The 13,955-nt window shown below is 41.8% G+C and overlaps 1 protein-coding gene and 1 long non-coding RNA gene across 3 annotated transcripts in view; one reads left to right on the top strand and one right to left on the bottom strand.

Annotated features, from left to right (window-relative positions):
* LOC147352981 (uncharacterized) overlaps positions 1 to 11,227 on the top strand; it is a 17,439-nt gene extending 6,212 nt beyond the window's left edge. Inside the window, exon 2 of the long non-coding RNA XR_015144981.1 lies at positions 8,022 to 11,227. This is a non-coding gene — a long non-coding RNA (uncharacterized LOC147352981). The remainder of the gene's footprint in view (positions 1 to 8,021) is intronic.
* CENPN (centromere protein N) overlaps positions 1 to 13,955 on the bottom strand; it is a 19,246-nt gene extending 5,291 nt beyond the window's left edge. Inside the window, exons 1-8 of one of the 2 annotated variants that reach the window (XM_086349453.1) lie at positions 13,788 to 13,955; positions 11,579 to 11,759; positions 10,300 to 10,345; positions 7,711 to 7,770; positions 7,356 to 7,432; positions 2,730 to 2,906; positions 1,380 to 1,481; positions 233 to 328 (exon numbers count right to left, since the gene is read on the bottom strand). In XM_086349453.1, coding sequence (XP_086205579.1) covers positions 248 to 328; positions 1,380 to 1,481; positions 2,730 to 2,906; positions 7,356 to 7,432; positions 7,711 to 7,770; positions 10,300 to 10,345; positions 11,579 to 11,749 — 714 coding nt within the window. In that variant the 5' untranslated portion in view covers positions 11,750 to 11,759; positions 13,788 to 13,955 and the 3' untranslated portion in view covers positions 233 to 247. Of the gene's footprint in view, positions 1 to 232; positions 329 to 1,379; positions 1,482 to 2,729; positions 2,907 to 7,355; positions 7,433 to 7,710; positions 7,771 to 10,299; positions 10,346 to 11,578; positions 11,760 to 13,787 lie in introns of those variants that run through there. The other variant, XM_086349452.1, reaches the window with a different exon arrangement.

The following is a 13,955-nucleotide window of genomic DNA, read 5'->3' as shown; positions in this document are numbered from 1 at the left end:
CTGCCATACATCAACATGAATCAGCCATGGGTATACATATGTCCCTTCTCTTCTGACCCTCCCTCCCACCTCCCACCCATCCCACCCCTCCAGGTTGACACAGAGCACCAGGTGTGAGCTACCTGCATCATAACAGCAAATTCCCACTGGCTATCTGTTTTACATATGGGAACGTATATGTATGCAACTTCTTAATGTTAAGCTTGTTTTCTTTAAAGAGTAGCTTGCAGAAAGCCATCACTTCTTTCTACTTAGAACAGATGAAAATACATAAGTAGAACATACCTAGGGGCTCGAAGATATACAGTCTTAACAATTCTATAGGAGTCTGAACATATGAGCACACAGATGCCATGCAGAGGGGGGAAAAAAAACACAACAACAACCCTGAGCCTTGGAGCAAGGCCAGATCCATTATCATTAAAAGGAAAAAATACATTCAAATAATTTTTTTTCTTCATAGGTTTTTTTGTTTGTTTGTTTTACTCCTAGTACACTAGACACACCTCATGAAGTTATGAGGAATTATGGTTATACCCTTTGTACCAGATTGGCCCAGGATAATATGCCTTGATATTTGACCAGAACATTTTTTCTTTTTTTGACTTACACAGCATGGCACGTGGGATCTTAGCTTCCTGACCAGGGATTGAACCCATGCCCATTGCTTTGGAAGTGAAGTCTTAACTACTGAACTGCTAGGGAAGTTCCACACTCAAATAATTTTTTTTTTAACATTCAAATGCAAAGCTCATTTTATTGAAACTCAGTTGAACAAATTACCATTAATTTGCCCTCAGTAAAATTCAGTATTGAAAATGTTTCATGTTTGCCAAGTGAAAAGTAAATAGCTGAAAGGTGTTAATAAAACTTTTTTTATTTTTTTTATTGAAGGATAATTGCTTTACAGGATTTTGTTGTTTTCTGTCAATACACTCAAATAATTTTGACAAATAAACTGTGGGAATTCATAAACCAATGCTTCCTCTTTTAATTCCTATATCACTTACTTGACTAGTGGGACAAAAAATTCTGCTTCTCTCTTGCATAAAAGAATAATATAATCAGCTTCAAAAGATAATGTCAAGTTACTCTGAAGAGAAAATAAATTCTGATTGGAATAGCTGATTAGGAAACAGGGGCCCTATAACATACACTCCAATGACCAATGGGCAGTATAAACAATACAGTTATGAAAAGATGAAAGTGAGGAATTATCTTATTTTCTATCATGTTTGCTGAAATCTTTCTCCACTTCAGGGACATCTAATGTGATCTCCTGTTGTTGGAGGTAGACTTTCCTACCTGCTTAACTTCTAAATTACGCATGAAAGAGAAAATGGAGACTCAGGTTTAAATAGAGTCAAAGATGGGCTCACCTGATTATACTGTTTAAAAACAATAGCCTTAAGAGAGTCCAGATACCGGCTTCTGAGGTCCATTTTCACAATCTGATGGTGTTTGCTAGCAACTGTCAGTGCCTTGAAGTGAAAATTAGCAAGATTATTAATAACATTACTGTGTCTATCTCTTTATTTATAATACTTGTTCAGACAAAATGTAGGAGTTGTAATCAGTGAATAATTTTTACTTAAAAGTGAAAAGAAATCCAGAATAATTAAATCTCATGGTCTGTTACTCAGCTTGAAAAACAAAAACAGTGGCTAGTGGCATTAAGATCCTCAGAAAGGCAAGATCTTTTGTACCATTTTTAGAAAACAGATTCTATTTTTTTTTGTTTTGGTCAAACTACACAGCAGGCAGGATATCAGTTCCCCAACCAAAGCCCGAACCCATGCCCCCTGCAGTGGAAGTACAGAGTCTTAACCACTGGACTGCCAGGGAAGTCCCAGAATGATCCTGTTTAAAGTTAGGAATTGTGATAAATTAAGGTGAGAGTTAAGAATAAAGGATGAGGGGGTGACATTGAAAAAGAGATTGTGGGTTTAACTTTTTTATTCAGCAAAAATGTGGATTCAGAAAAGCACCCAGGAAGGTTGAACCACGAAGATCGGACACTTTAAAAAAAAAAAAAAGAATAAAGGATGAATATGCAAATGTTACCATTTTTGATGATTAGTTGTTAATACTACAATGACACTGCCATGCAAAAATGCAAATAGAAAAAGCAAATTATAGACCCTATGTACCACTCTGGTTTCTGTAATAAAACATCTTCCGAAAGGAACCAGCAAAACAATTAAAAGCAGTTACTTTGGGTGAGTGGGATTGGGAAAAGGGGTATGAAGTCTTAAAAGATTGTTTAGAGACTTCATTGGTTGGATTTTTACCTCAATTGTGCATTACTTCTCGATTTCGAGACACTAATGAAGAGTTCTAAACCAATGCTGATGCCGTGCTCTCACTTGCAGAATAATAGTACTTCCTGCTCCTTATTTTAGGAGATCAAGAATTATGGGTGGTATTTTACATCAAATGATATTGAGGAGTTTAAACCTACATGGCCCTGAGATAAGGATAATGCAAGAGCTGACTCAATTGGAAAAGACCCTGATGCTGGGAAAGACTGAAGGCAAAAGAAGAGGGCAGCAGAGGATGAGATGGGTAGATAGCATCATCGCCGACTCAATGGACATGCACTTGAGCAAACTCCAGGATAGTGGAGGACAGGGAAGCCTGGCGTGCTGCAGTCCGTGGGGCTGCCAAGAGCCGGACACAACTTACCAACTGAACAACAACAATACCGCTTATAGTGGTTGGTTCCATACCTGACCCAGAAGGGGTAGATTGCTCTTCAGTCGGGAGGATGAAGTGAAGGCATATGGAGTTTGGGAATAGTATACCACGTAAGCAGGTTTGTACTGGTTTGGCTTTTTATACTGTGTTCCCCAGGCAATTCGAATCCATACCGAGTTCTCCTCGGCGTCTCTGAAGCTGACTGTCACCTTAAAAAAAAAAAAAAAGACATAAGTTCCCTAATTAACATATCATATTGTACCAACAACTGATGCTTTTTAGGGGTGAAGGATGTCACTGTCTGGCTGAAATCTGGCAGTTTTTCTCTTACTTCTCATTACAGTGATTTGGGAAATCTCTGGATAAGTGTTTTATGGTTGCTTTGTAAAGATACATCCATGCCTTGCAAAGTCTTTTGGAAGGAAAAAAAAAGAATTTAAATCCCACAATCAGTGTATGACATCACAAATTTTCAATAATTTCTTGGGCTTTGTCCTGAAAAAAATAGTAGAAAGGGACAGAAAATGGGCTACCTTTAATAACTGGAAAACATAGTTTTTAGTTTGTCTCTTTGTAAGTTTTCCCAAGAACTTTCTATTTTGAAGAGTTTTATCTGATAAGATGTGCAGTTAATCCTGTCTCTCTCACATACACGCACACACGCGCACACACACACACACTACACCCAGCACTCCCCAGTTACGCTTCCTGTGCCCTCTCATACCAGCTTCTCTCCCCCATGGTTCCGGGAAGGAGTTCTTAACCTGAAGTCAATGGTTAGAATTCAGGGCATCTCTGGACTTGGTGGGGGCGGGGGGGAGTTATTTCATCTTTACTTGTGGGCCTCCCTGATGGCTCAGACAATAAAGAATCTGCCTACAATGTAGGCCACCTGGGTTCAATCCCTTATTCGTAAGTGAAATTTAGCATCTCCCTTCAAGTAGGGAGTGAAAGTAGGCATCAAGACAGTAGAATTTTAGGATGTTATTTTATTGTCCACAGAAATCTCAAGTATTTTTATCACATTACAATTGTTGCATGAGCCTTAAGAATATCATTTACACTTATTAGCACTTTGAAGCTAGTTGTTTTTAGACCCATTATGAGATTATTTATTGTGTTAATAAAGAAGCACATGCATTACTGTATCTGTTTGCCATCTTAATGCCTTTACAGTAGCTATCATTTGTTTCCCCTGTGATTCTGTAGATTTTATTTTACAGCATTTAAAAACACACTTCTGAGAAGTGGTCCATAAGCTTCACTAACAGCGAAAACATCGTTGCCACAAAAAGGTTAAGACACCTGTCCTAGAGCAGCCACTGAGTCACTCTTCAGTCCTGGGCACCGGGAGATACTACTTGGCATGATGTCGCCATCATCAGCCTTTGGGAAAGTGGGGTTAACTAGCCACTAGTTAAGTTATGCAGAGGAAGGTAAAGATAAGCCAGGAGACCTCAGCTGGTTGAGGAAAGGGATGAGGACGTGCTGGTCAGCTCAGAGTAAAGGGACAGGGCAGACAGAGAAGACCCAAGGCCTTTACCTGTTTATCCTCATCTAAAACCTGCAGCGCACACAGCATGTCACTCTCCGGCTGGCCTTTCAAGCAGGACAGATGTGACCAGTAAAAAAGCCCCTTTGTTGCCCCAGCGCCATGCTGTTGCTGCTGTTCTAAGTCATGTCTGACTCTTCGCGACCCCGTGGACTGTGGCATGCCAGGCTCCGTGGGGTTCTCCAGGCAAGAACACTGGGCTGGGTTGCCATTTCCTTCTCCACCAGCCCCTGCTAGCGTGCCTGAAATTCATTCACGAGGCAAAACCTTTCGGACCATGGTAGAGATGAGAAGAGATCTAACAACTGAAATACAAGGGCATCAAAGTAGGAGGAAATGTGTGTTTCAGATGCTTTTTCCCCTTGCATGGTAGGGGTGGCCTGGGGTTCAGAGAACAGAAATCCCTGCTGCCCAAAAGAGGAACAGGAAAGGCCGTCAAGTGAGGAGCTGGGAGTGAAGTGAAGGCGTCAAGTGAAGGTGCTGGGAAGGAAGATGCACATAAACTCTGAACTGGACCCGAGAGAGGAGACGCTTTCTAGCTTTCTTGTTTTGGGTGAAGTAGGGTGGGTGTGCTGGCTGCAGTTTTGCAAGAGGAGTCAGCCAGTCAGTTTGAGCTTCATGAGAAGGCTGCTTCCAGAAGGGTCCAGACCATATATCTACAACATTCCTGGAGAACTGGCCAGGGATTCTGTAATTATGAGGCTCTTTGTGTTTTTTTTAAAAAAAAAAAAAAAGCAGGTGCATGCAGTATACCCACAGTCCAGATGGGACTCTCCTATAACCTCTGCAGAGTTCACAATTTCATGGTAACAAGTTTTCAAATAATATAATCCAAAATAACAACTTATTCACAAAATTTAAATAATAATAAAAAAAAAGAGAAATCTTCTTTTGGTTTACAGTTTTCTTTGAATTAATTTATAAATACGTTCCCCCTCAAAAGGCTGAAGATTTTGTTTTGTAAACCTCATAAAATGATTCTAAGATTCATTTGGAGGAAAGGTTAGCACATTTTTGACAAAGAAAAATAATTGGGGGTAGGGGTAGGGTTGACTTGTCTTACAGGTTATGAAAATGTTTTAAAAACTAATGATTAATGGAATGGGGAGTTTGCTCCAAGCAAGTGATCCCCCTGATACCAAAACCAGAAGCAGGAAGAGTTGCCTACACGGTCACTGGCAGGACCACTGTGAGTGGTCTCCCTGCTAGGGCAGAGCTGGCCCCTGGAGGAGTAGACCAGAGTAGGTGCTTTCTGCAGGCAGCTGCTAACTCAGGCTAAGCTTGTGCTCCTGCTGGAGACAAGTGAAGGGGGCAATGGGGAGGGGCCGGTGGGATTCCTTCCATGTGGGGGGCACAGCAGGAACAAGAAGAAATATTTCCCTCCAAGAGTCTTGTGGCAGAAAAAGCAGGGCTTGAGGATAAGCCTGGGGAAAGGATGTATTTTCTCTGAGAATTAAGCATGTTTCTAAGCAGTAGAGTAGGAAGCAGATGAGGGAAGGGAGTAAGGATACAAAAGAGAACAGAGAAAAATAGAGCAGAAAAATTGGATGAGGATGCAGGAGATGAATGCAGAGCACACAGAAGGGTCCTTGTAAGAAAGGAGATGAGGGCACATGTTCGGTGACAGGTGGATAAGTAGAAAGCAGGACCAGTTCCAGACTAAAGGATGAGGAAAGGGGATGGAGGTGACATCACCTTTACGGCAGAAGGCAAAGAGGAACTGAAGAGCCTCTTGATGAAGGTGAAAGAGGACAGTGAAAAACCTTAAAGCTCAACATTCAGAAAACCAAGATCATGGCATCTGGTCCCATCACTCCATGGCAAATAGATGGGGACACAATGGAAACAGTGACAGACTTTATTTTCTTGGGCTCCAAAATCACTGCAGATAGTGATTGCAGCCATGAAATTAAAAGACGCTTGCTCCCTGAAAGAAAAGCTATGACCAACTTAGACAGCATATTAAAAAGCAGAGACATTATTTTAGCAACAAAGGTCCATCAAGTCAAAGCTGTGATTTTCCATTAGTCATGTATAGATGTGATAGCTGGACCATGCAGAAATTTGAGCGCCGAAGAATTGATGCTTTTGAACTGTGGTGTTGAAGTCTCTGGAGAGTAACTTGGACTGCAAGATCAAACCAGTCCATCCTAAAGGAAATCAACCCTGAATATTCATTGGAAGGACTGATGTTGAAGCTGAAACTCCAATACTTTGGCCACCTGACGCAAAGGACTCATTGGAAAAGACCCTGATGCCAGGAAAGATTGAAGTCAGGAGGAGAAGGGAACTAGAGAGGATGAGATGGTTGGATGGCATCACCGAATCGATGGATGAGTTTGAGTAAGCTCCAGAAGTTGGTGAAGGACAGGGAAGCCTGGTTGTGCTGCAGTCCATGGGGTCGCAAAGAGTTGGACATGACTGAGTGACTAAACTGGACTAAAGGGGATGGAGATACAAGTCAAGGGGTTTGAGAATCAAAATATGCTCCAAAAGGGAACACCAATGTGCCAGAGGATGGGCATAGTGAGGTGGATAGGACAGAATTTGGGGCATTTGCTAGTCTTCCTCTATGCAAGGAGGACTAAGGCAGAGTCAGGTGGGAAGGGAATGAAGCAGGGGAGGCTGTGAGAAGGCTATCACCTCAGCCTATGACAAGATGTTGAAGTGGTGCTTGGCTCTCGAGCTACAATGACCAAACCGCAGCCATGAGCCACCCAGGGCCATTTAAGTAAAATTCATTATTGTTAAATAAGATGATCATTTTTAGATTCTCAGTCAAACCAGCCACACTTCAGGTTCTTGGCAGCCACATATAGCTGCTTGGCTGGTGCTAGACATCTCTGATCTAGAACACTGCCATCAATGCAGAGTCCTACTGGGCAGTGCTGCTCTTGAGAAAGAAGCAGAACCCCTGAACTGAAAGCTAAGGCGAGCAGAAAGTTTTTACAATGAGCAGAGTTTGTCTTTGATATTGAGTAGAATAGTATGGAATATTACTAACTGAAATTCTTGCAAATTAAAAAAACAAGGTAGTGATGAATTTTAAGTGCATGGGTGCCGTGAAATTGAATCTCATGGAAATTCAGATAAATTCTATTCTTACATTTTTTAATGCTCTCTGAAGAATTTTCTTGAATGAACTTTTGAATTGTTCCATATCAAAAAGATCAATGTCGTCACCTGTCAAAGTGAAAAGAAAAATCAAGAAAAATCAGGGGAGCTACACTGTCTTCAATACATTTGCAAAGACCCTGAAGGTAAGAACAATAATGATCGAATCACACAAACACTGCCAGTATCTCTGACTCAGCATCACCAAATATAGTTCTCACTTTTCTATACATGAGTAATAATCACTTCATTTGGAAAGAAGAGACTTAAGAGGAATATGCTGCTGTTCCTTTTTAAATTGCCCAAATATCAAATACAAGTGTTTGGTTTAAAATGAGAAACATCACCTGGTGCTTTACTCATCTGAAAAACATCCCAAATTTTCTGGTGCCGATGAAACTGAGTATCTGAGGGAAGAAGAAACAGCTTATTACTGCATGTCAGAAAACTTTCAAGCAACGGGCTTATAAGTACATATTTTTAATAATGTGAAAGTGGAGAAAATAACAATAATTTACAAATTAAGTTATGCAGATTTTTCTTTGAAATATAAATTTTCAATGGGTTAAATTTACTCCAATAAAATAAGTTATAATGAATTACTCAACACAGTAGAGATTTAGCCTTTATTCTTAGACCATTTATTCTGTCCATACAGGTCTACTCCACAGAGTGCTGCATCTCTCCAGCAAGCCAGCGATGACATGTTCCCGGCACTGGTGTTTCCATCGACTTTGCTTATTTTGCGCTTTTCTCCTAGCTCCTTAGGCACCTCATTATGGTCTCTACTAAAACGCCACCATGCAAAAAGGCCTCCCTGAGCACTCTACCCAAATTGAAGCCCCCATCCCACTATGGTTTTTCCAGTAGTCATGTATGGATGTGAGAGCTGGACCATAAAGAAGGCTGAGCACCAAAGAATTGATGCTTTCGAACTGTGCTGCTGGAGGAGACGCTGGAGAGTCCCTTGGACTTCAAGAGATCAAACCAGTCAATCCTAAAGGAAATCAACCCTGAATACTCATTGGAAGGACTGATGCTTTAGCTGGAACTCTAATACTTTGGCCACCTGATGCAAACAGTCAACTCATTAGAAAAGACCCTGATGCTGGGAAAGATTGAAGGCAGGAAGAGAAGGGGACGACAGAGGATGAGATGGTTGGATGGCATCACCGACTCAATGGACCTGAGTTTGAGCAAGCTCTGGGAGATGGTGAAGCACAGGGAAGCCGGGTGTGCTGCAGTTCATGGGGTCACAAAGGGTCGGACGTGACTTAGCAACGGAACAACAATAACAACATTCTGCCCTGCTCTAGTTTCCTTCTTGGCACTTATCACTACCTGACATTACAGCATATATTTAGATGTTCATTTGTACACTTGCTTGTACACATGGGATACTGGACTTAGTCTTGTTCATACTGGACTTAGTCTTGTTCATCTTATTCCCAGTGTCTAGCCACTGCTGCTGCTGCTACTAAGTCACTTCAGTCGTGTCCAACTCTGTGTGACCCCATAGACGGCAGCCCACCAGGCTCCCCGTCCCTGGGATTCTCCAGGCAAGAACACTGGAGTGGGTTGCCATTTCCTTCTCCAATGCATGAAAGTGAAAAGTGAAAAATGAAAGGGAAGTGGCTCAGTCGTCTCTGACTCTTCATGACCGCATGGACTGCAGTCTACCAGGCTCCTCTGTCCATGGGATTTTCCAGGCAAGAGTACTGGCTGGCATTAAATATATGTACTTGATGACTGACTGAATGAATGGATGAATGTATGATACAGAAGGCACCCTTTAGGAGTTACAAACTTAAGAGTATCTTGGATTAAAAATGGATCCAGTAAGTTATTGAGCTCAGTCCTAGCACATCATCATCCTGGCTTTACTCGGTCCCTGTGCTGACCCCCATCTGCATCCGTGTCTTTGGACCTAGGACCAAGGTGCTCTGCACCCCAAAAAGAGGGACTGTGGGCTCCAACACTCAAGGACACCAACCTGCTGTGCCTTTGAACTATTATTTTTCTTGCCCTGTGTCTTTTTTTTTTTTCTTTTTTGGTGCCTTAGTGTTCTCTCCCTATCCAGTCTGTTTATGGTGATGGCCTGAGAAATCTTCATTATCTAGTTTTGTCTAAAACAGGTGTAATCAGGTACAATATGATGTCTGCCCTTAAAGACAGCATCCAAAGGGTTTTGTTTCTTTCTAGTATATTCTTCCTTGGTTCTGTGTTTCAGAATTCAGATGGCCTGCTAAATGATCTCTGAATAAGGTTGTTATATTAATAATGGAGATGAATCATTTTTTGTTGATAATGATTCTTTTAAACACCATGCAGAAGTTCATGATAAATGGCAAAGAATTAAGTACAAATGCTGACATTTCCTTGAATAGTACATATCTGAGACTAACCCATGATCTTTGTGACAAGCTTGGTCCACTTCTAGTGTCCACTGTCTTAGTCAGGGGTCCACTTTCTTTCTAGTGGCACATGCAGACCCCGGAGCCGTGCCTGCCTCTCTCACTCAGTACCCCCTTGACCACACCACGTGCAAGTCCAGTCAGTTTTATCCTTACAAGCGGCACTGTAATTATAACAAATTCTCAGAAATATATTTTCAAATTCTGTTAGCAATAATACAAAGCCTAGCAAATATTTACTATGTGCCAATTATTGTGATAAGAACTTTTCAAGTCTTATCTTACTTAACCCTCACAACGATCCTGTGAAATACAGGTTGTTATTATGTCCATTTGATTTAGGAAAAGTCTGAAGCTTAGAAAAAGGTGACATGACTTGGCAAAGGACACAGACTGGTAAGTGACAGAGCTGAAATATGAAACCAGGTCAGCTTCACTTTAAAATCTGAGCCATCACATACAAAACTGCCTCTCTGATGAAACTGGACTGGTTAAGTGTAAATACAAATCACCAAGACTTACAAATGATGTCTAAATGGGCTGCGTCATTGAGACTCGCACGGTTCTCCTGAAAGAGATTATAATAATACTTTTAGTAATTATGGTGACAGGTTTGGTTCCACTCCATCTACAGCACATTTTAGGGTTGCTAAGGACAAACTACGAGGGCCCTCTCCATACTGTACTGACAACGTGTCTCCCAACTATGCTCTTCTGTTAAGTAACAAATATGGCTTCCGATTCATGTCCCAGTACGGGCTCTCACAACTGTTCTCCCACCATCTACTCTTCATTGATCACTTTTAACTTTCTGTTTGGTTTTTTCAATCAATGGTATCCTTCCACACCTCCTCTATACCAGCATTTCTCAACCAGGCTTGAGTGACATTTTGAGTCAGATACATCTGTCTTGTGGAAGCTGTCCTAGAATGTAAAGGAACATTCCTGGCCTCTATCCCCTGGAAGCCAGCAGCGCCCACTCCCAGTTTTAACAACCAGAAACATCTCCAGATGTCATGTCTTCTGGGAGCAAAACCATCTCAGCTGAGAACTACTACTCTATATATACACATTTGTATGTTCACATAGTATATTTTGTTAAGTGGATGCAACATTTTTTATCTCATCTCCTAAGTATAGTTAGTTCCAATTTTTTGTGTGTAAATAATGCTAGTTAACATCTTTATTTATATGTAACCATTTATATATAACTAGATATATAAATGTTTATCAATTATAATATCATATATACCTCCTTATTTTTTATGTTTTTTATATATTTAAATATCCAGAAGTGGAACTGCTGGGTCATAAAGTATATTTATTTAAAAATGAATGAGGGAAGGGTATACTGGGTATATAAGGGTATAGTAAAATTCTTTGTACTATACTTGCAACTTTTCTGAAAGCCTGAAATCACTTTAAAATAAAAAGCAAATAAGTAAATAAATACATGTGAAAGAGAGTGTCTCTTTCTGCATAACTTGATCAACATATTTGAGTATTATCTTTTCATCTTTGACAATCTGAGAGTTTAAAAAAAGAATACTGCTCGTTATTTTAACTTCTTTGTTTCTTCTTCCTTGGTATTCACTTTTTTTCTTCTCACTAGTTTGTAAGCATTCTTTGTAAGTTGAAAAATCCAATTAAAAATTAGCACCTTTTCCACTATAGTGGGACAGAGCCCTCCTCAGTCACAGCCTAGAGCTACGTAAATCTCTTTTGGACTAAGGAAAGGAAAGAGAGAGGAAAACCAAATGGTAGCGTGATATTCAAGGTTAATCACTTTGAACACTGTTACCTCACAAAGCAGAACCAAGTCCTGAACAATAGATTCCTTTCTCTGCCGAAAGTTTACGGTCTGCAGTTGATTTTCAGACAAAAAATTCCAGGTTTTTAGGATTGTCATCATTTCAGTCATTGGGATTTTCAAGATGGTCCTCCTGAAAAACTCGGCAAGAGTTTCATCCATCTCTTTGGCACTTTAATAAAAATAAAAACAGTACAACAAAGTATTAAGCAAACACAAAAGTACAAGTTAGTGAATTTTCAGCATCATAATTTTAGCCAGAATTATGATTTGTATGTCAAACACCCAAATTTTTCAGCCATTCTGCGGAGTATTTCAACAAGAGGATTTTCTCTTAAGTGTACATTTAAACATGTTTTAAGGTTTTTAAAAATTAGTATTCTCTCTCCTTTCTTGGCTAGAGTATTTTGATCTTTTGATAGCAATAGTAAGTGAATCATTCACTCATTTACTTATTCATGTATCAAATTACTAACCACCCATGAGTGCCAGGCACTTTTTTAGGCACAGGGGATAGAGCTTTAACCAAAAATGACAAAAATTCCTGCCAGTAGGAAGTGTCCTTCCTAGCTGGGAGAGACAGGTAACAGGAAAATCACAAAAAATGTTAAAACTGGTAAGCGCTGAGGAGAAAAGGGAGCAATGTTAGGAAGCTAGTAGCAGTGAATATGGAGCAGGCTGGGAATGGGTGGGGGAAGAGGGGAATGGAGAGCAGGCCTGAGAGAAGGCGGCATTCCAGCCAATTCTTGGGGGAGGAAGAGTGAGCCATGTGGCTGGTTGTTGGAGGAGCTCTCCAGGCAGACGGAACAGCAAGCACAAAAGCCTTGCAGCCATCAACGGGAGAAGGAGGCCTCCAGACAGGCCAGAGAGGAGAGTGAAAAGGCACAGAGGAGGAGGTGAGGAGGGCCGTGTTTATGACAAGAAGCAGAAGTCAGTCTGTCAATCTCATCCGCTTCCACCAAGACTACAGGACACACAAGGACAAACAGAAGAGATTCCCCTAAAAGGATCGTGGCTATGAATTATTTCTACCATTTAAATGTTTGTTGAATGGCATATGATTATATTATATGATTATATATGATTAAGCTCCACAATGGCACCCCACTCCAGTACTCTTGCCTGGAAAATCCCATGGACGGAGGAGCCTGGTGGGCTGCAGTCCATGGGGCCGCTGGTGTCAGACACGACTGAGCGACTTCTCTTTGACTTTTCACTTTCATGCACTGGAGAAGGAAATGGCAACCCACTCCAGTGTTCTTGCCAGGAGAATCCCAGGGATGGGGAAGCCTGGTGGGCTGCCGTCTATGGGGTCGCACAGAGTCGGACACGACTGAAGCGACTTAGCAGCAGCGGCAGCAGGGCAGGAACTATGTTTGTCTTATTCACACCTGCCTTCCTAGGATCTAGAACAATTTCAGCCCAAGAACTGTCTTAGTGGAAATACTTGTTGAATAGGAAGCCTCAAAGTATTAGATACTCTCCCTAAGAAGCCGTGCCTGAGGAGATAAACAACCTGGGAAGGATTGGCCAGTGACAATATCAAACCAACGTCCCCCATCAAAAACACTGGAGGTGGAGGTGGTTGTCAAAACGCAGACTCCTGGGCCCAATGATTTAAACTAGGGGAGGGGAATGCTGGGGAAGTGCTTGAGATTTCTGCATTTTTACAATTAGAGTCTTAATTCTGGCTAAAGTATGGGAATGTCATTCTAAAGAATTCTGGTAGAAAGAGGGAATGGAGGGAATGCAACCTCATCAATAAAACTGGAAACCCTTGAATAAACTCTTCTGATTCCCTGTGATTATCCAACTTCTCTCTACTTCGCTGCGCGTGGCACAGTGTCTGGCATATAGTACGTACACCAGATACAACAGCTGAATGAAAGCATGACCAAAAAGGTCCCTGTAAATATACACCGCCGAAGAGCTGCCACAAGGAGCAGGAGTAATGCGAGACTAAAAAGGACGGACGCCAAGGTTATCCCAAAATCAAAACACCAAATTCTGAAGGAAGGAGCAACCGAAGACTGTTTAGCCCTTGACAGCTCTGGGCGGCGCCAGCGCGACGCAGGCCCTACGTAAGACCCCGCCCCACCAGGGCGGATGTGACGTCACGACCCAGCGTCTCCGCCCTCTTCGCCTCAGCCTCAACCGAAGTTCCCCGCCTCAGGCCCGAGAGCAAGGACCAGTCCCTCACCTTGGGACCCGTGGCAGTCACAAGAGAGTCGCCTCAGAGTCGTGGGACGTGGCTTCTTCTAGGCTCCCGCCACATCCCACCGGATCCCACGCCGCCGGGTTCTCGTACCCACATCGCCGGCCGGCTCTCTCCTCATCGACTGTTCCCGCCCGCTGCACCTTCAAAACC

This window comes from Bos grunniens, chromosome 18 (genome assembly GCF_055505025.1).
Source record: "Bos grunniens cultivar Pamir isolate PY7600 chromosome 18, Bosgru_T2T1.0, whole genome shotgun sequence".
Taxonomy (NCBI): Eukaryota; Metazoa; Chordata; class Mammalia; order Artiodactyla; family Bovidae; genus Bos; species Bos grunniens.
Note: the sequence above shows the minus strand (reverse complement) of the source record. Positions and strands in the feature narration are given on the sequence as shown.